At 46.8% G+C, this 21,729-nt stretch overlaps 1 protein-coding gene across 8 annotated transcripts; it reads left to right on the top strand.

Moving 5' to 3' along the window:
* The first annotated feature begins 564 nt into the window (after positions 1–564).
* LOC140420471 (uncharacterized) lies at positions 565–20,843 on the top strand. 8 transcript variants are annotated; one of them, XM_072504472.1, is made up of 3 exons: positions 565–1,173; positions 9,004–9,156; positions 18,213–20,843. In XM_072504472.1, the coding sequence occupies exon 3, from the start codon at positions 18,571–18,573 to the stop codon at positions 19,579–19,581; it is 1,011 nt and encodes a 336-aa protein (XP_072360573.1). In that variant the 5' UTR covers positions 565–1,173; positions 9,004–9,156; positions 18,213–18,570; the 3' UTR covers positions 19,582–20,843. The 8 variants fall into 8 exon arrangements, with proteins under 8 accessions (XP_072360573.1, XP_072360577.1, XP_072360572.1 ...); XM_072504476.1 differs by having other exon boundaries at positions 565–732; XM_072504471.1 differs by lacking the exon at positions 9,004–9,156.
* Positions 20,844–21,729: the final 886 nt, after the last annotated feature.

Consider the following 21,729-nt stretch of genomic DNA (forward strand, 5'->3'; position numbering starts at 1 on the left):
TGGATGAGGGAGGCAGAGCTACCCCCTTAACCCAGGGGCCTTTGTGACATAAACACCTCGGCCCAAGGGTGGGTCGGGGACAGGAGACCCTTCAGGTGATCGCCGGGACAAGCACATTGGAACCACCTAGGGATTCGGCCCAAAAACCTGGTCCCAACATCTGTGCGGCGTCTGCACGTTCTCCCCGTGTCAAGCTGAGGGAGCAAAGGATGTCAATGTCTTTAAGAGAGAGAGAAAGAGATCATGACCAATCTTCCCAGAGTCTGCACCCTCCCTGGATTCACTTCCATTCCCTTCAGTTGCTGCAAGTGACCAATTGAAGGTGAGAATGAGAAAAGAAATGGAAAGGGGAGAAAAGACAGTGTTTTACTCCCAGATGTTGGAGACAGGAGGAGTATTCAGTCTGTGTGAAGCTCAATCTTCATTTGCACAAAGCCCGCGATCTGATTGGCTGGAGGACCAAAGTCCTTCCGGTCCTCCAATTCTTTTCATTGGTCCATACGTCAGCAGGAAGGTCAGGGGTTAGGCCCTCCGCACATGCGCAGTCCCGGGCCGGGGGGGATGGGAAGGTCACTGACTGGGTTGTTCCCCCGTCAGACCAGCAGCACCGACCGGCGACACTGAGCAGTGAGTCCCGAGGCTCTTGGCAGCTTGACCAGGCTGCACGGAAAGAGCTGAAGCGGCTCCCTGTCGGAAGGGAAGCCGCGCACCTCCCGCCAAACACCCGCAAATGTAAATATTTTTATTACTTTTCTTTTCACCATTTTTCAAACAATGAAAGCAGCAGAAAAACTGGCGGGAAATGGGCCCAGAGAACAAGAGATATTGCCGCAGAAATACAACCAGACATTGGGAATTCATTCAGAACAGGATATCTGAGGGAGCACAGCCTCCAGATCAAATGTCAGCAATTCAACAACCAGTCAACATGTCCACATAGTGAGTGGGGAAAGAGGGTTAGATTCTATAAAAACAGGAGGATAACAATGCAGCTCACACACCCCAAAGTATTGGGGAACTGACTAACAACATAGTCAACTTGAAATGGATAAATTGAATTCGTTCATGGAAAGCCCAGGAGGATCAAGCCAATAAATTTGATGTGGAGATGCCGGCGTTGGACTGGGGTGAGCACAGTAAGAAGCCTTACAACACCAGGTTAAAATCCAACAGGTTTGTTTCAAATCACTAGCTTTCGGAGCACTGCTCCTTTCTCGGGTGAATGCAGAGGTAGGTTCCAGAAACATATAACGAAAGAGAAAATGCTGAAAAATCTCAGTAGGTCTGGCACCATCTGTTGGGAGAGAAAAACTTTGACGAAGAGTCATTGGACTCAAAACGTTAGTTCTTTTCTCTCCCCACAAATGCTGCCAGACATGCTGAGAATATCCAGCATTTTCTCTTTTGTTTCAGATTCCAGCATCCGCAGTTAGTTGCTTTTATCCAGAAACATATATATCGACAAAGTCAACGATGCAAGACGGCACTTTGAATGCGAGTCTTTGCAGGTAATTAAGTCTTCACAGGTCCAAACAGAGCAACTGGAGAGAGGGATAATCACAGGTTAAAGAGGTGTGAATTGTCTCAAGCCAGGACAGTTGATAGGATTTTGCAAGCTGATTCAAAACAATCCTTGTGTTGTAAGACTTCTTACAATAAATTTGAAACTTCTGAATTTGAGGTTGGGATCTCATACGTTACAGAATGGGGAGAGCAAATTTAAAAAAAATAAGACATTATCTGTACAAAGTTACCGGAGAGCAGCCACTTGTAGAAAAATCGACATCAGAGCAGTGGGATTCATTCAAAAAGGAAATAGACAATGCACATGGTGGCACGGTAGCACAGTGGTTGGCACTGTTGTTTCACAGCTCCAGGGTCCCAGGTTATATTCCCGGCTTGGGTCACTGTCTGTGTGGAGTTTGCACGTTCTCCCTGTGTCTGCGTGGGTGTCCTCCAGGTGCTTGTGTTTCCTCTCACAGTCCAAAGATGTGCAGGTTAGGTGGATTGGCCATGCTAAATTGCCCTTAGTGTCCAAAAAGGTTAGGTGGGGTTTATGTGGATAGGGGGAGGTGTGGGCCTCAGTGGGGTGCTCTTTCCAAGGGATGTTGCAGACTCGATGTGCCAAATGGCCTCCTGCAATGTAAATTCTATGTTCCCATGATAGGGAAGGGTGGGAGCAATAAGTCCAGGGAACCCTGGATGTAAGGGATATCCAGGGTTGGATAAACAAATAAAGGTGAGTCTTATCACAGATACCGAGGGTTCAAAGCGGAAGTCTTAGAGGAACATGGAAAGTGCAAAGGATTACTTAAGAAAGAAATTAGGAGAGCAAAGAGGGAGCTTGGAAAAGCACTGTCGGGTAAAATAAAGGAAAATCCAACAATGTTTTCTAAGTATATTTGGGGCAGGAGGTTGACCAGGGTAAGAGTACGGACCAATGTGTGCATGGAAGTGGAAGATACAGGTGAGGTTTTAAATGTATACTTCATATCTGTTTTCACTACGGAGAAGGATGATGTAGGTATAGAAATCACGGAGGCACATGGTGATTTGCTTGAACAACTTGACATTGAGAGGGAGAAGGTATGAACAGTTTCACCAGGTCTGAAAGTGGATAAATACCCAGAGCCACATGAGATGTATCCCAGGCTGCTGTGGAAGGCAAGGAAGGAGATTGCAGAGGCTCTTGACAAAAAATTTCAAATCTTCTCTGGCCACAGGAGAGGTGCCTGAGGACTGGAAGACAGCTAATGTGGTGCCATTATTCAAGAAGGCAAGTAGGGACAAACCAGGAAATTACAAGCCAGTGAGTCTAACTTCACTGCCAGGGAAACTACTGGAAAACATTCTGAGGGACAGAATTAATCTCCACTTGGAGAGGCAAGGATTATACAAGGGAGAGCATGTCTCACAAATGTGATTGAATTTTTTGAGAAAGTGACTAGGTGTGTAGATGTAGGTAGTGCGGTTCATGTAGTCTACATGGACTTTAGTAAGGCTTTAGACAAACTCACATGGGAGGCTGATGGAGAAGGTAAGAGTCCATGGGATTCAGGGCAATTTGGCAAACTGGATCCAAAACTGGCTCAGTTGTAGGAGGCAGAGGGTGATGTTTGAAGGTTGTTTTTGTGCCTGGAAGCCTGTGTCCAGCGGTGTTCTGCAGGGATCAGTGCTGGGTCACTTGTTGTTTGTAGTACACATTAATGATCTGGATGTGAATGTAGGAGGTAGATTAGGAAGTTCACAGATAACACAAAAATTGGTGGTGTGGTAAATGGTGAGGAACAAGGCCTTAGATTACAGGACAATATGGATAGGCTGGCTAGATGGGCAGAAGAGGGGGCAACAGGATGGTGCAATGGTTAGCACTGGCACCTCCCGACACTGAGGACCCAGGTTCAATCCCGGCCCGTGTCACTGTCCGTGTAGAGTTTTAACTTTCTCCCCGTGTCTGCGTGGGTCTCACCCTCACAACCCAAAAGATGTGCAAGGTAGGTGGATTGGCCACGCTAAATTGCCCCTTAATTGTAAAAAGAATAATTGGGTACTCTAAATTTATTTTTTTAAAGTTGTACAGAAGAGTGGCAAATGGAATTTAAGCAAGAAAAGTGTGACGTTGTGCATTTTGGTTGGACTAACGAGGCAAGGGAATATACAATGAATGGTCGGACCCTATGAAGTACAGCAGAGCAAAGTGACTTGGTGTGCATATCCACAGATCTCTGAAGGCAGCAGGACAGGTGGATAAGCTGGTTAAGGCCAATGGGAATATTGCCTTTATTAACCGAGGCATTGAATATAAGAGCAGGGAGGTTATGCTGGAGCTGTATAAAATGCTGGTTAAACCCCAGCTGGAGTACTGTGTAGTTCTGCTCGCCACACTATAGGAAGTAAGTGATTACACTGGTGAGGGTGCAGAGGCGATTCACTAGGACGTTGCCTGGGCTGGAGTGTTTCAGCTATGAAGAGAGACTGGGATTGTTTTCCCTGGAGCAGAGAAGGCTGACAGGGGACCTGATTGAGGTGTATAAAATTCTGAGAGACATAGATAGGGTGGCCAGGAAGGTACTTTTTCCCTTAGTGGAGGGATCAATAACTAGGGACACAGATTTAAGGTAATGGGCAGGAGGTTCAGAGGAGATGTGAGGAAAAGCTTTTCCCCAGAGGTTTGTTGGAATCTGGAACTCAATGACTGAACGGGAGGGAGAATCCTCCCGGATTCCTCCCTAACTACAGCCTTAAGTGCATCCCACAGTGTGGTGGCTGGGACCTCCATATCGTTCAACTCGACATAGCAGCCATAACCCACTCACTCATCTGCCAGTAGCCCCACATCCAACCCCCCAACTGCAGCTGTTAGGCCCCTCACCCTTAAATCCACCCAATGGGGCGCGTGGTCGAAAAACACAATGGCCGAGTACTCCGAGTCGGCCACCTCCGACCCCCCCTTCCCCACTCTCACAACCAAACCAAGAACCAACCCAATATCTCCGGCAGCAGCACCTTGTCCATAACAAAACTGTTGATCCGCGAATACGCCCCGTGCATATGGGTGTATGGGTGAAGTACAAGACGTCCTTTGCCCTCGGCCTCCCAAACCTCCATGGGTATCCCCCCCCCCCCTCCTGCAAACAATGCGCCCATGAACCCCTGAATTCTATTGCCACCACCAACACCCTCAACGACTTAGGACGCGTCAGATCCACACTCGGATCTAGGACTGTATTGAAATCACCCCCATAATCAACCGATGCGTGTCCAGGTCCGGGATCCTCTCTAACATCCACGTTGTCCCAATTCGGGGCTTAAACATTCACCAGGACCATTGGCATCTCCTCCAGCTTCCCACTGACCATCACAGAGGTACCCCCCATCCCTCGGATCGGCCACAATGCTCCCCCACCTCAAAAGCCACTCTCTTATAAACCAACACTGCCACCCCTTGTCTTCATGTCTAACCCCGAGCGGAACCCCTGCCCCACCCATTCGTCTGATCCCCAAACTTCAGCTGCATCTGCTGCAAGAGCACAACGCCTGCCTTCAGGCTCCTCTAATGAGCAAAAACACGCGATCGTTTAACCGGCCCATTCAACCCTCGCACGTTCCACATGACCAGCTGGCCAGGGAGGGGGCCTCCCTCCCCTCCCCTGCCAAATAGCCAGATCCCCATTTAATTAGCCCCCAGCATGCGCCCCTTCAGGCCCGCCCTCAGATGTTCACCGTCATCTCTCCCTTTGCCACACCAACCACACCCACGTCAGCAACCACCCCCCTTCCCTACTCTCACAAGCAAACAAAGAACCAACCCAACATCTCCACCTCCCCCCCCCCTCCCCCATGCCTTCCTCCTGGCAACCCCCCACTTCACTCCCATTAACTAGCCTGCCCAGCTCGCATGGTGGTCCCTGCCCAAGGCCTCGGACTTCTTCTCACCCTTCCAGTCCGTCCCTTCCCCCAACCCTCCCGACCAGCAACAAACAAAGAGAAACAAAGGGCACACTCCCCATCACCGCTCTCCCGTCCAAACCTACCCCAATATACCCACCCAATATGGAAGTCCATGACATCCAGAGACATTCCCCTGTCCACGACCTTTGTCATCTCTTCAAAGAATTCAGTCAGATTATCAGGCATGATCTTCCCTTCACAAATCCCTGCTGGCTCTCCCTGATGGACTGAAATGTTTTAAGGTGTTCAGTTACCCCCATCCCTGATTATAAACTCCAGCAATTTCCCCACCCCAGATGTTCGGCCAACTGGTCTGTAATTCCCGATTTCTCCCTTTCACCCTCATTGAAAAGTGACAAGTGCAGTTTTCCAATCCAGAGGGACTACTCCTGAATCTAGGGAACTCTGGGAGATTCTAGTTAGGGCATCTACAATGTGCTCCCTGAAGTAAACAACTCACCAGTATTCTTAGAATTCCCCCTGTACCAAAAAAGGGTCAAGATATTCTTAATGGTGAACAGGGATTCTCACTCCCTGACTCCTCTGCAGACTTAGGTGGGTGCTATTCGGGTCAAACTAGTGTTTCAAGTTATCCCCCAGCATAACCCATATCTTTAGAGAAGAATTTTATCGACTTACCACTCAGTAGCATCGATCTTGGTCCCGTGTTGCTAAGTAAGTAAAGTAGACTTTGTAATAACCACTGTTTCAGGTTAAAACTTTAAATTATTTTATTATTATTTTTTCTTTTACAAGATAAAATCACTGTCTTTACAGAAAAGTAAAAAGATCTTGCTTCTGGATTCTCCTGGTTGGCTGATCAGACCTTCCTGGGCCTCCTTGACAATCTCTCTTCTTTATCTGTTGGTTTTCTCCCGGTTATTTTGCGGTTCTGCTCGGCTTTCGTATTCTGTCAGTCCCATGTACCGAAATCACCCTGCAAGCTGAGAGTGAGTGCCTGGCTGAGAGCTATTCAGGATATATATCACCCTTCCAACAGCCTTGCTGATTACATGACATTATTTTAAAGTATTTTCTTCTGCTCCTTAACCCAATACCCTTTCTGTCCATATGATTCCACATCTAGTTTCCGTAATGTCTAACATGAGAGTGCCTTCATGTTAAGCTTGACCTTGGTTTATCAGCTCACTGGCAGGGAGGCTTCCTACTAATTATTCCGTGGCATTTCAGACTTTTAAACCCTTATCTTTTTTAAACATTGTATTTTCTTGTATTCCTAAATGTTTCAAGTTATAGTCTTCCCTTTTTACAATTTTACAAAAAGGTGTTGACTGCTTTTTTGAAAAGAAGCATTGAGCTGCGGTGAATTGTCCTGTATTAAAATCAACTCTTCTCTCCAGATTTCCACTTTTAACTGGTGTCATTCAGTTTCTATCATTCACAAATACATTTTATTTCAAGCAATTCAAACTTAAGATTCTGGCAATTCCAATCAATTACTTGCTAAACGAATTAACTTCTATTAAAGGGTATTAAACTCATTCCCTTTATGTAACTTAAAACTTAACTTTTATAAAAATTTCTCCGACTTGAACTAAAGATATCAGGTTACAGCATGAGCTGCTTGGATATCTCAAGTCCTGTGATAATGGTCGTCTGCATCCCAAAGAACATTTGTCTGCAGTTGACCCTTCGAGGGCCTTCTGCTATGTCATTTTTTAGCATTTCATTACATTTACATTTATAGGATCTTTTCTGTTACTTTGCTTTTTCTCATGTTCCTTGGGTTTTATCATCAGACCTTCTCGTTTCAAATGACATCTTTCGCAATTTTCTTAACATCCCCAACTTCCTTTAACACCCTCGGATGGAAACCGCCAGTTCCTGGGGATTTGTCAGTCTTTGGTTCCATTAATTTCCTTGATGTGGAGATGCCGGCGTTGGACTGGGGTGAGCACAGTACGAAGTCTTACAACACCAGGTTAAAGTCCAACAGGTGTGTTTCGATGTCACTAGCTTTCGGAGCGCTGCTCCTTCCTCAGGTGAATGAAGAGGTATGTTCCAGAAACACATATATAGACAAATTCAAAGATGCCAAATAATGCTTGGAATGCAACCATTAGCAGGTGATTAAATCTTTACAGATCCAGAGATGGGGTAACCCCAGGTTAAAGAGGTGTGAATTACATCAAGCCAGGACAGTTGGTAGGATTTCGCAGGCCAGATGGTGGGGGATGAATGTAATGTGACATGAATCCCAGGTCCCGGTTGAGGCCGCACTCGTGTGCGGAAATTGGCTATAAGTTTCTGCTCGGCGATTCTGCGTTGTCGCGCGTCCTGAAGGCCGCCTTGGAGAACGCTTACCCGGAGATCAGAGGCTGAATGCCCTTGACTACTGAAGTGTTCTCCGACTGGAAGGGAACATTCCTGCCTGGTGATTGTTGCGCGATGTCCGTTCATTTGTTGCCGCAGCGTCTGCATGGTCTCGCCAATGTACCACGCTTCGGGACATCCTTTCCTGCAGCGTATGAGGTAGACAACGTTGGCTGAGTCGCACGAGTACGTACCGCGTACCTGGTGGGTGGTGTTATAGTGGTATCCATGTCAATGATCTGGCACGTCTTGCAGAGATTGCCATGGCAGGGTTTTGTGGTGTCGTGGTCACTGGTCTGAAGACTGTGTAGTTTGCTACAAACAATGGTTCGTTTGAGGTTGCGCGGTTGTTTGAAGGCAAGTAGTGGGGGTGTGGGGATGACCTTGGCAAGATGTTCATCGTCATCACGTCATTGATGTTAGCATGCTTCACACTATGTCTATGTCTGGGAGGTAAGTCTGTCTTTTAAAAACACTTGTCTTTGCAGGGGCAGGCCAGTCGATTTCGGCGGGAGAACAGCTGGTGATTCAATTTCAGCGGGGGCAGTGCGGAAGTGATTGCTGGGAGGTAAGTCTGTCCTTTAAAAACACTTGTCTTTGCAGGGGCAGGCCAGTCGATTTCGGCGGGAGAACAGCTGGTGATTCAATTTCAGCGGGGGAAGTGCGGAAGTGATTGCTGGGAGATAAGTCTGTCCTTTAAAAACACTTGTCTTTCCAGGGGCAGGCCAGTCGATTTCGGTGGGAGAACAGCTGGTGATTCAATTTCAGCGGGGGCAGTGCGGAAATGATTGCTGGGAGGTAAGTCTGTCCGTTAAAAACACTTGTCTTTGCAGGGGCAGGCCAGTCGATTTCGGCGGGAGAACAGCTGGTGATTCAATTTCAGCGGGGGCAGTGCGGAAGTGATTGCTGGGAGGTAAGTCTGTCCTTTAAAAACACTTGTCTTTGCAGGGGCAGGCCAGTCGATTTCGGCGGGAGAACAGCTGGTGATTCAATTTCAGCGGGGGCAGTGCGGAAGTGATTGCTGGGAGGTAAGTCTGTCCTTTAAAAACACTTGTCTTTGCAGGGGCAGGCCAGTCGATTTCGGCGGGAGAACAGCTGGTGATTCAATTTCAGCGGGGGCAATGCAGAAGTGATTGCTGGGAGGTAAGTCTGTCCTTTAAAAACACTTACCTGGTCCCATTTTCGGTCCCTCTTTTCTGTTTTTTTTTTATATTTTAGTATTGAAGGCGGGAACAGGAAGTTCGACCTGCGGACATCTGGGAAGACCCTCACCAATAAATTCTGGTGGAGAGGAAACCCGAGACACTACAAGTGTAGTGTCTCCCACCCGCCCTCTTCCTCTAACCTAATAATAAAACCCATTGGTGTGAGGTAAATACCATATTTTATTATTAACACTAAGAAGGTAAGTAAGTGATTTTTACTCATTTTTACTTTTGTACCTTTTTCAAATTGTGTGTGTGTCGGGGGGAAATTGAAGTGACATCACAGAAAAGCTGTGGCCTGAGTGCCTGGTTGGGATTCTACACTAAATTTAAAAAATTGAGCATTGGTAACTAATTAAACATAATTACTTAATTGTAATTTAGAGGGACATCTAAGCCAGAGATCGGAGAGTACTATATTTAGCTTTCGCATTTCTATTAGAAATCTAGTGCTAGGAAACAGATAGTTAACAGTAACTTTGAAATTTAAAAAAAAAAAAAAATTTAATTTTAATTTTAATTAATTGATGCAATGTCAGTTAGAGGGGTGCTGTGCTCTGACTGTGAGATGTGGCAGGTCCGGGAGGCTTCCAGCGTCCCGGATGGCTTCATCTGCAGAAAGTGCACCCAACTGGAGCTCCTCACAGACCGCATGGTTCGGTTGGAGCAGCAATTGGATGCACTTAGGAGCATGCAGGTGGCGGAAAGCGTCATAGATCGCAGTTATGTAAATGTGGTCACACCCAAGGTGCAGGCATAGAAATGGGTGACCACCAGAAAGGGCAGGCAGTCAGTGCAGGAATCCCCTGTGGTTGTCCCCCTCGCGAACAGATATATCCCTTTGGATACTGTCGGGGGGGATAGCCTATCAGGGGAAAACAGCAGCAGCCAGAGCAGTGGCACCACGGCTGGCTCTGATGTTCAGAAGGGAGGGTCAAAGCGCAGAAGAGTAATAGTAATAGGGGACTCTATAGTCAGGGGCACAGATAGGCGCTTCTGTGGACGTGAAAGAGACTCCAGGATGGTATGTTGCCTCCCTGGTGCCAGGGTCCAGGATGTCTCCGAACGGGTAGAGGGCACCCTGAAGGGGGAGGGCAAACAGGCAGAGGTCGTTGTACATATTGGTACTAACGACAGAGGCAGGAAGGGTCATGAGGTCCTGCAGCAGGAGTTCAGGGAGCTAGGCAGAAAGTTAAAAGACAGGACCTCGAGGGTTGTAATCTCGGGATTACTCCCTGTGCCACGTGCCAGTGAGACTAGAAATAGGAAGATAGAGCAGCTAAACACGTGGCTAAACAGCTGGTGTAGGAGGGAGGGTTTCCATTATCTGGACCACTGGGAGCTCTTCCGGGGCAGGTATGACCTGTATAAGAAGGACGGGTTGCATCTAAACTGGAGAGGCATAAATATACTGGCCGCGAGGTTTGCTAGTGTCACACGGGAGGGTTTAAACTAGTATGGCAGGGGGGTGGGCACGGGAGCAATAGGTCAGAAGGTGAGAGCATTGAGGGAGAACTAGGGAATAGGGACAGTGTGGCTCTGAGGCAGAGCAGACAGGGAGAAGTTGCTGAACACAGCGGGTCTGGTGGCCTGAAGTGCAAATGTTTTAATGCAAGAAGTATTACGGGTAAGGCAGATGAACTTAGAGCTTGGATTAGTACTTGGAACTATGATGTTGTTGCCATTACAGAGACCTGGTTGAGGGAAGGGCAGGATTGGCAGCTAAACGTTCCAGGATTTAGATGTTTCAGGCGGGATAGAGGGGGATGTAAAAGGGGAGGCGGAGTTGCGCTACTGGTTCGGGAGAACATCACAGCTGTACTGCGAGAGGACACCTCAGAGGGCAGTGAGGCTACATGGGTAGAGATCAGGAATAAGAAGGGTGCAGTCACAATGTTGGGGGTTTACTACAGGCCTCCCAACAGCCAGCGGGAGATAGAGGAGCAGATAGGTAGACAGATTTTGGAAAAGAGTAAAAACAACAGGGTTGTGGTGATGGGAGACTTTAACTTCCCCAATATTGACTGGGACTCACTTAGTGCCAGGGGCTTAGACGGGGCGGAGTTTGTAAGGAGCATCCAGGAGGGCTTCTTAAAACAATATGTAGACAGTCCAACTAGGGAAGGGGCGGTACTGGACCTGGTATTGGGGAATGAGCCCGGCCAGGTGGTAGATGTTTCAGTAGGGGAGCATTTCGGTAACAGTGACCACAATTCAGTAAGTTTTAAAGTACTGGTGGACAAGGATAAGAGTGGTCCTAGGATGAATGTGCTAAATTGGGGGAAGGCTAATTATAACAATATTAGGCGGGAACTGAAGAACATAGATTGGGGGCGGATGTTTGAGGGCAAATCAACATCTGACATGTGGGAGGCTTTCAAGTGGCAGTTGAAAGGAATTCAGGACCGGCATGTTCCTATGAGGAAGAAGGATAAATACGGCAATTTTCGGGAACCATGGATGACGAAAGATCATCAAAAAGAAAAAGGAGGCATTTGTCAGGGCTAAAAGGCTGGGAACAGACGAAGCCTGCGTGGAATATAAGGAAAGTAGGAAGGAACTTAAGCAAGGAGTCAGGAGGGCTAGAAGGGGTCACGAAAAGTCATTGGCAAATAGGGTTAAGGAAAATCCCAAGGCTTTTTACACATACATAAAAAGCAAGAGGGTAGCCAGGGAAAGGGTTGGCCCACTGAAGGATAGGCAAGGGAATCTATGTGTGGAGCCAGAGGAAATGGGCGAGGTACTAAATTAATACTTTGCATCAGTATTCACCAAAGAGAAGAAATTGGTAGATGTTGAGTCTGGAGAAGGGTGTGTAGATAGCCTGGGTCACATTGAGATCCAAAAAGACGAGGTGTTGGGTGTCTTAAAAAATATTAAGGTAGATAAGTCCCCAGGGCCTGATGGAATCTACCCCAGAATACTGAAGGAGGCTGGAGAGGAAATTGCTGAGGCCTTGACAGAAATCTTTGGATCCTCGCTGTCTTCGGGGGATGTCCCGGAGGACTGGAGAATAGCCAATGTTGTTCCTCTGTTTAAGAAGGGTAGCAAGGATAATCCCGGGAACTACAGGCCGGTGAGCCTTACTTCAATGGTGGGGAAACTACTGGAGAGAATTCTTCGAGACAGGATCTACTCCCATTTGGAAGCAAATGGACGTATTAGTGAGAGGCAGCACGGTTTTGTGAAGGGGAGGTCGTGTCTCACTAACTTGATAGAGTTTTTCGAGGAGGTCACTAAGATGATTGAGGCAGGTAGGGCAGTGGATGTTGTCTATATGGACTTCAGTAAGGCCTTTGACAAGGTCCCTCATGGTAGACTAGTACAAAAGGTGAAGTCACACGGGATCAGGGGTGAGCTGGCAAGGTGGATACAGAACTGGCTAGGCCATAGAAGGCATAGTAGCAATGGAAGGATGCTTTTCTCATTGGAGGGCTGTGACCAGTGGTGTTCCACAGGGATCAGTGCTGGGACCTTTACTCTTTGTAGTATATATAAATGATTTGGAGGAAAATGTAACTGGTCTGATTAGTAAGTTTGCAGACGACACAAAGGTTGGTGGAATTGCGGATAGCGATGAGGACTGTCGGAGGATACAGCAGGATTTAGATTGTTTGGAGACTTGGGCAGAGAGATGGCAGATGGAGTTTAATCCGGACAAATGTGAGGTAATGCATTTTGGAAGGTCTAATACAGGCAGGGAATATACAGTGAATGGTAGAACCCTCAAGAGTATTGAAAGTCAAAGAGATCTAGGAGTACAGGTCCACAGGTCATTGAAAGGGGCAACACAGGTGGAGAAGGTAGTCAAGAAGGCATACGGCATGCTTGCCTTCATTGGCCGGGGCATTGAGTATAAGAATTGGCAAGTCATGTTGCAGCTGTATAGAACCTTAGTTAGGCCACACTTGGAGTATAGTGTTCAATTCTGGTCGCCACACTACCAGAAGGATGTGGAGGCTTTAGAGAGGGTGCAGAAGAGATTTACCAGAATGTTGCCTGTTATGGAGGGCATTAGCTATGAGGAGCGGTTGAATAAACTCGGTTTGTTCTCACTGGAACGAAGGAGGTTGAGGGGAGACCTGATAGAGGTATACAAAATTATGAGGGGCATAGACAGAGTGGATAGTCAGAGGCTTTTCCCCAGGGTAGAGGGGTCAATTACTAGGGGGCATAGGTTTAAGGTGAGAGGGGCAAGGTTTAGAGTAGATGTACGAGGCAAGTTTTTTACGCAGAGGGTAGTGGGTACCTGGAACTCGCTACCGCAGGAGGTGGTGGAAGCAGGGACGATAGTGACATTTAAGGGGCATCTTGACAAATACGTGAATAGGATGGGAATAGAGGGATATGGACCCAGGAAGTGTAGAAGATTGTAGTTTAGTCGGGCAGAATGGTCGGCACGGGCTTGGAGGGCCGAAGGGCCTGTTCCTGTGCTGTACATTTCTTTGTTCTTTGTTTGTTTGTCTGTGTATTTACATTGTATCTACTATACGTCCTATGTTTTTTCATAAATGAAACGATCTGCCTGGACTGTACGCAGAACAATATTTTTCACTGTACCTTGGTACATGTGACAATAAATATAAATATAATCTATATTTACACAAATTATTTTAAGTCCCTGTCCTCTATCGACTATTAATTTTTTTGTGACTTCTGGAAAGTTATCCTCCTTTTCAACTGTAAATACTGAGGCAGAGTAATTGTTCAGCGTGTCTGCCATTCCCCCATTATCACTGACAATATCTCCATTTCCAGCTTTTACTGGGCCTACATTGCCCTTCACACCCGCTTTCCCTTTATATAACTAAACATTTCTTCTCATTGATATTGATGTCCCTTGCAAGTTTCCCTTCATAATCCCTTTTAGTCGCTCTAACAAGCTGCTTTGTGACCCTTTGCTGTTCCTTGTACCTATCCCATTCGTCCGGATCTGTACTATGTCTTGTATTTTTGTGCGCCCTTTCTTTTAGTTTTAAACTGTCCCTAACCTCTTATTTATCCATGGCTGCTTTTTTGTTTGTGAAGTGGAACCTTTTCCTCTCGGGGGTATACACTTGCTCTGTATCTCGTTAAATGTTTCTTTAAATATTCTCCCCTGATCTTCAGTTGTTTGACCCATTAACAGATCTCCCCAGTTTACCGTGGACAGTCTCTGTCTCATCCCGTTAACGTCAGCCTTACCCAAGTCTAAAATTCTACTGTCTGTAACGTGCTTTTCACTTTCAAACACTACACTGAATTCAACATGTTATGATCACTATTTGATAAATGTTTGCGCACAGTTAGGCTACCAACTAAATTAGGGTTATTACTCATAATTAAATCTTTTTTCAAATAAATTTAGAGTAATCCAATTCTTTTTTTCCCCCCCAATTAAGGGACAATTTAGCGTGGCCAATTGACCTACCCTGCACATCTTTTTGGGTTGTGGGGGTGAGACCCACGCAGACACGGGGAGAATGTGCAAACTTCACACGGACAGTGACTCGGGTCCTCGGCTTCGTAAGGTAGCAGTGCTAACCACTGCACCACCGTGCTGGCCCTTGCTCATAGCTAAATCTAATATTGCCTATCCCTTTGTTACATCTGGAACATATTGCTGCAGGAAACTATCCCGGACACATTCCAGAAATTCACTCCCATTCTGACAGGTGCTTGTCTGCCTCTCCCAATCTGTGTGTCAGTTATAATCCCCCCATTAATACTACTCTGCCTTTGCTACACACTCGCCTAATTTCTGCCTTTATACAATCTAGCGCCTCAGAACTGCCACCAGGGGGTCGATACACAACACCCATTACAGTTTTAGATTTTTTTCTTCCTCAGTTCCACTCCTATGGTCTCCACTGGATGCTTTCCCCTCATTGTTTCCCCCCTCACCATTAGAACATAGAACGATACAGCGCAGTACAGGCCCTTCGGCCCACAATGTTGCACCGACATGGGAAGTCAAAAAACAAAAGCCATCTAACCTACACTATGCCATTATCATCCATATGCTTATCCAATAAACTTTTAAATGCCCTCAATGTTGGCGAGTTCACTACTGTTGCAGGTAGGGCATTCCACGGCCTCACCACTCTTTGCGTAAAGAACCTACCTCTGACCTCTGTCCTATATCTATTACCCCTCAGTTTAAAGCTATGTCCCCTCGTGCCAGCCATTTCCATCCGCGGGAGAAGGCTCTCACTGTCCACCCTATCTAACCCCCTGATCATTTTGTATGCCTCTATTAAGTCTCCTCTTAACCTTCTTCTTTCCAACGAAAACAACCTCAAGTCCATCAGCCTTTCCTCATAAGATTTTCCCTCCATACCAGGCAACATCCTGGTAAATCTCCTCTGCACCCTCTCCAAAGCCTCCACGTCCTTCCGATAATGCGGTGACCAGAACTGTACGCAATACTCCAAATGAGGCCGTACCAGAGTTTTGTACAGCTGCAACATGACCTCCTGACTCCGGAACTCAATCCCTCTACCAATAAAGGCCAACACTCCATAGGCCTTCTTCACAACCCTATCAACCTGGGTGGCAACTTTCAGGGATCTATGTACATGGACACCTAGATCCCTCTGCTCATCCACACTTCCAAGAACTTTACCATGAGCCAAATATTCCGCATTCCTGTTATTCCTTCCAAAGTGAATCACCTCACACTTCTCTACATTAAACTCCATTTGCCACCTCTCAGCCCAGCTCTGCAGCTTATCTATGTCCCTCTGTAACCTGCTACTTCCTTCCACACTGTCGACAACACCACCGACTTTAGTGTTGTCTGCAAATTTACTCACCCAACCTCTAGGTCATTGATAAAAATGACAAACAGCAACGGCCCCAGAACAGATCCTTGTGGTACGCCACTTGTAACTGAACTCCATTCTGAACATTTCCCATCAACCACCACCCTCTGTCTTCTTTCAGCGAGCCAATTTCTGATCCACATCTCTAAATCACCCTCAATCCCCAGCCTCCGTATTTTCTGCAATAGCCTACCGTGGGGAACCTTATCAAACGCTTTGCTGAAATCCATATACACCACATCAACTGCTCTACCCTCGTCTACCTGTTCAGTCACCTTCTCAAAGAACTCGATAAGGTTTGTGAGGCATGACCTACCCTTCACAAAGCCATGCTGACTATCCCTGATCATATTATTCCTATCTAGATGATTATAAATCTTGTCTCTTATAATCCCCTCCAAGACTTTACCCACTACAGACGTGAGGCTCACCGGACTATAGTTGCCGGGGTTGTCCCTACTCCCCTTTTTGAACAAAGGGACCACATTTGCTATCCTCCAGTCCTCTGGCGCTATTCCTGTATCCAATGATGACATAAAAATCAAAGCCAAAGGCTCAGCAATCTCTTCCCTGGCTACAGAGGCCCAGAAAGAGCCCCAGTTATCCAGAAATCTGAATCCCTCCCGCCTGCACCATCCCTGTAGCCACGTGTTTAATTGCTCTCTCTCCCTATTCCTCATCTCATTATCACGTGGCACGGGCAACAACCCAGAGATAACAACTCTGGTTATCTAGTTCTGAGCTTCCATCCTAGCTCCCTGAAAGCCTGCCTGACATCCTTGTCCCCTTTCCTACCTATGTCGTTAGTGCCAATGTGGACCACGACTTGGAGCTGCTCCCCCTCCCCCTTAAGGACCCGGAAAACACGATCCGAGACATTGAGGTGATAGTATTTCTGATCAGTAAGGCTGATCCACCCCCTCTGCCATATTCTCTGTCCCTCCTGTCAACTTTATAACCGGTATATTTAGTTCCCAGTCCTGACCATCCTGCAGCTAAGTCTCTGTAATAGCGACAACATCATAATCTTCAACTTGCATTGGCGCCTGCAGCTCGTCTAGTTTATTCCTTACACTACGTGCATTTGTCTATAGAACTCTTAATCGGGCTGTTCCCCCTGACCGCTCCCTCAGCACTGCTTCTTTGTTATTTGCTTGTTTGTTATTTGCTTGTTTGTTATTTGCTTGTTTGTTATTTGCTTGTTTGTTATTTGCTTGTTTGTTATTTGCTTGTTTGTTATTTGCTTGTTTGTTATTTGCTTGTTTGTTATTTGCTTGTTTGTTATTTGCTTGTTTGTTACTTTTCACTTTTGCTTTAACCAGTATACTACTTGTAGTTTTGCCATTAGCTGTTAGGTTCCTCTGCCCTGCTACTTGTTTTTGCAACTGTATTGGGTTCCCCTGAAGCCTTCCCCTCCCCCACCATTTGTTAGTTTAAAGTCCTTCTGACCTCCCTATTTATCCTTTCCACGAGGACACTGGTCCCAGATCGGTTCAGGTGGAGACCGTCCCAACGGTACAGATCCCTCCTGTCCCAATACTGATGCCAGTGCCCCATGAAATGGAACCCCTCTTTCCCGCACCACTCCTTTAGCCACGTGTTTACTTCCCTAATTTTCTCATCCCTATGCCAGTTTACACATGGCTCGGTAATAATCCAGAGATTATAGCCCTTGAGAACCTGTTCTTTAATTTTGTTCCTAGTTCCTGATATTCCCGAAACAGGTCCTCTTTCCGAGTCTTGCCAATGTTGTTTGTCCCAATGTGGACCACGGCAACTGGATCCACCCCCTCCCTCTCCAATATCCTTTCAAGCCGGTTAGAGATGCCCCTCACCCTGGCACCAGGCAGGCAACATACCATGTGGGACTCTCGGTCCTGTTTCCAAAGGATGTTGGCAGCTCCCCTAATTATAGAATCCCTGACAACTACCACTTATCATTTTGCTCCCCCGCTTGAATGGACTCTTGTACCAGGGTGCAGTGGTCAGCCAGCTCACCCTTCCTACAGTCTCTGCTCTGAAACTCCGTCCCTCCGAGTCCACTCCCTGGAGACAAGGCTGCGAATCCCGTACCAGCCTCCCCGAACAGGCGCCGGAATGTGGCGACTAGGGGCATTTCACAGTAACTTCATTGAAGCCTACTTGTGACAATAAGCAATTAAATTTTTTTTTTAAAGGTTTTTGTACTCGCAGCTCGAAAACTCCATCCCTCTGGGTCTGCTCTCTGGAGCCTAGGCCGCAAATTCCCCCGGTATGATTTTTATACTTACTGCTCCAATGCTCGGCCCTTCTGAGTCCACTCCCTGGAGACTAGGTATGGGGAACGAGAAAGGAAAGAATGTTCTATAGAAACTAGAATTTCTGTTCTGAATTTCTATCCTGTACTGACAGTGATGACTTTTGTAAACTCCTTTTACAGGAGATTAGAAGAGGAGGAATTACAGACAGGAATCTCAAAAGTCACATCTCGGTCTGACAGAGCCACTCGATCCATTGGGATCTGAATATCATCAGCCTTTCAAACCAAAAGAAGAAATGTTTGCCCGACCTGTCGGCAGCAAAAGATTTTAACCATCAATGTGACTGGAAAAACACCGAGACACACACACCCGAGTGAGAGTGTTCCAGGGGACTGACTGTGGGAAGAGCTTTAACCAGTTACACAGCCTAAACAAAATCACGCCATTTACAGCGGAGAGAGACCGTACACGTGTTCTGTGTGTGGACGAGGCTTCAACTGATTGTCCGACCTGGAGAGACAAGAGGAGACCCAAAACATGGAGAAACCGTGGAAATGTGGGGACTGTGGGAAGGGATTCAGATCCCCATCTGTGCTGGAAGTTCACCGACGCAGTCACACTGGGGAGAGGCCGTTCATCTGCTCTGTGTGTAGGAAGGGATTCACTCAGTTCTCCCACCTGCACACACACCAGCGAGTTCACACTGGAGAGAAGCCATTCACCTGCTCTCAGTGTGAGAAGGGATTCAGTCAGTTATCTGACCTGCGGGCACACCAGCGAGTTCACACTGGGGAGAGGCCATTCACCTGCTCTCGCTGTGGGAAGAGATTCACTCGGTTATCCGACCTGAATAAACACCACCGCGTTCACACTGGGGAGAAACAGTTCACCTGCTCTGTGTGTGGGAAGGGATTCCGTGAGTTATCCAGCCTGAGGTCACACCAGCGAGTTCACACTGGGGAGAAGCCGTTCACCTGTTCTCAGTGTGAGAAGGAATTCGCTCGGTTAGACAACCTACGGACACACCAGCGAATTCACACTGGGGAGAAGCCATTCACCTGCCCTCAGTGTGGGAAGGGATTCAGTGAGTTATCCAGCCTGCGGAGACACCAGCGAGTTCACACTGGGGAGAAGCCGTTCACCTGTTCTCAGTGTGGGAACGGATTCAGTCGGTTATCCCAACTGAGGGTTCACGGACGAATTCACACTGGGGATAGGCCGTTTTCCTGCTCTCAGTGTGGGAAGGGATTCAGTGATCCATCCCACCTCCTGAAACACCAGCAAATTCACACTGGGGAGAGGCCATTCACCTGCCCACAATGTGGGAAAGCATTCACTCGGTTATTTACCCTGCAGTCACACCAGCGAGTTCACACTGGGGAGAGGCCGTTCACCTGCTCTCAGTGTGGGAAGGGATTCACTCAGTTATCCAGCCTGAACTCTCATCAGAGAATTCATACTGGGGAGAGGCCGTTCACTTGCTCTCAATGTGGGAAGGGATTTTGTGATTCATCGCACCTGCTAAGACACCAACAAGTTCACAAGTGATTATAGGGGTTGGATTCTGCTGTTATTGTTTCTGCTCTCAATTATGCCCAGGACTGCATTTTGTTCCTTCTGACAGTTGGTCAATGGGGATGATCGGAGGGTTTTTTCTGCTGGACTGGCTGGTCTCGGGACTTTGCCTGCAGCGGCTAAAGCTCTTTGAGCCTTGTTGCGAATACCTGGTTCTAAATTTCACAAGGATCACAGAGTGAAAGAGTGCCTGGAGGTTTGAAGATATTTAGTTCCCATTTCTGTTTGGAACCCCCAAAGCATGCCACGTTGCCATGAAGATGGGCTGTGGTGGTTACAGGTTTTTAAACAAAAATTATCTGCGTATTTCCTCACCTCAGGGTCTGAGATGGTCTGGGAAACTGATGGGAGCCAGGGAATAGCTAATATTTCAGGAATTATGTGCATATTTACCAGGGGGTCAGTTAGCTCAGTTGGCTGGACGGCTGGTTCATGATGCAGGGCGACTCCAGCAAGAGACCGGCTTAAGTTATCCATAAAGGCCCCGCTTTCTCAACATTGCCCCTCATTTGAGGTGTGGTGACCCTCAGGTTAAATCACCACCAGTCAGCTCTCTCTCTCTCTCAAAGGTGAGACCAGCCAATGGGTCACTGGGACTCTGGTGACTTTCATTTCACATTTATACAAGATATATAGATTCCTTTAAGGATCAGTAATCCAACAGGAAAAGTGATCCAATTGTGGGTAACAAGAAAAGTTAAAGATTCCATTAGATCAAAGGAGAGGCTCATAAAGTGGCCAAAATAGTAGTGAGCCTGAGGATTGGGAACTTGTTTTAGAATTCAGCAAAGGAGGACCAAGAAACTGATAAAGAGAAAATAGAATATGAGAGCAAACTGGCGAGAAACGTAAAAAACGACTGGAGAAGCTCCAATAGGAATGTGAAAAGGAAAAGATTAACAAAGACCAATGTGGGTCCATTCCAGGCAGAGACAGGAGAGTTTATAATGGGGAATGAGGAAATGGCAGAGAAACTGAACAATGTGTGTCTGTCTTCACGGTGGAAGATAAAGAAATCGTCCCCAAAACATGAGAGAACCAAGGGACCAGTGAGCACGAGGAACTGAAAGAGATTAGTATTAGTGAGAAAGTAGTACTGGAGAAATTAATGTGGTTGAAAGTTAATAAATCCCCAAAAGCTGCTGCTCTACATCCCAGAGTGTTGAAAGAGGCGGCTGTGTAGATCCCCAAATTTCTTTCTCTGTCAGTCTGGCCTCAATAAAAGTTGAGATGGATTCGCACGTAAAAAGAAGTTATTTATTTAGCTTGCAAGCTTGATTCATTTCATAGAAATATAAGAGACATCCAGTTTCCTATATCCCAGAAAGCGAATGAACAAAGAAACAAAGGGATCTCTGCAAATCAATTCAAATGGTATCAAGTTTCACATACTCGACGCCCATAGGTCAGCCTATATCCCTCCTGACCTGTTTGATCTATTCTGATTGGCTCACTTCCAATCCCTTTCTCTGGCCCCTATCAATGCAGCATCACTCTCATAGACACACCTCTTCCTGCTTTTTCCATGCGGTCTCAAACCCCTTTGTCCCTAACTGCCAGAATCAAAGTGGCTTATTTCTACATGACATTAACTAGTATCTCTAAAGTAACTATTTTATATCACATTCGTCATTCCCTCCTTTTATCATTCCATGATAACCGAACTATCCAATCCATAGCTACGGTTCCTCATCTAAAAAGATCCGTCGCTGCATTTCCAATTCCTGTCTTAGCCCCCCTTCATCTGCCTCACCCTCATGGATTTTAACAGTTAAATTTTTTTTTCCGGTGATTGGGGCGGTGATCTGATCTAGTGCACCCCGCATTCTACCCATCACACATTTAAGGATGGCCAGGCCCACAAAGATGCAGCCGATAGCTACCACTAGATACATGGCCATATTTATCAACCAGTCCTTCCATCCTCCAAATCCCCAGTTACCCCAAGAGTCAGGATCCTGTATCCCGTCCAAGTGATCCCGTATGCGATCCATAAATTTAGTAATGTTAGCGGTCAAGTCCTGAACACCCATGATACACTTGCCCTGTACTATGGCGCATACCCCACCCTCACGGGCCAGAAGATAGTCAAGAGCATACCGGTTCTGCATTGCAAACAAC

This window comes from Scyliorhinus torazame, chromosome 5 (genome assembly GCF_047496885.1).
Source record: "Scyliorhinus torazame isolate Kashiwa2021f chromosome 5, sScyTor2.1, whole genome shotgun sequence".
NCBI classification, from domain to species: Eukaryota; Metazoa; Chordata; class Chondrichthyes; order Carcharhiniformes; family Scyliorhinidae; genus Scyliorhinus; species Scyliorhinus torazame.

Excerpts from the sequence above, each read along its gene's own strand:
- LOC140420471 (XM_072504472.1), top strand. The coding sequence starts at position 18,571 with ATGGAGAAACCGTGGAAATGTGGGGACTGTGGGAAGGGATTCAGATCC.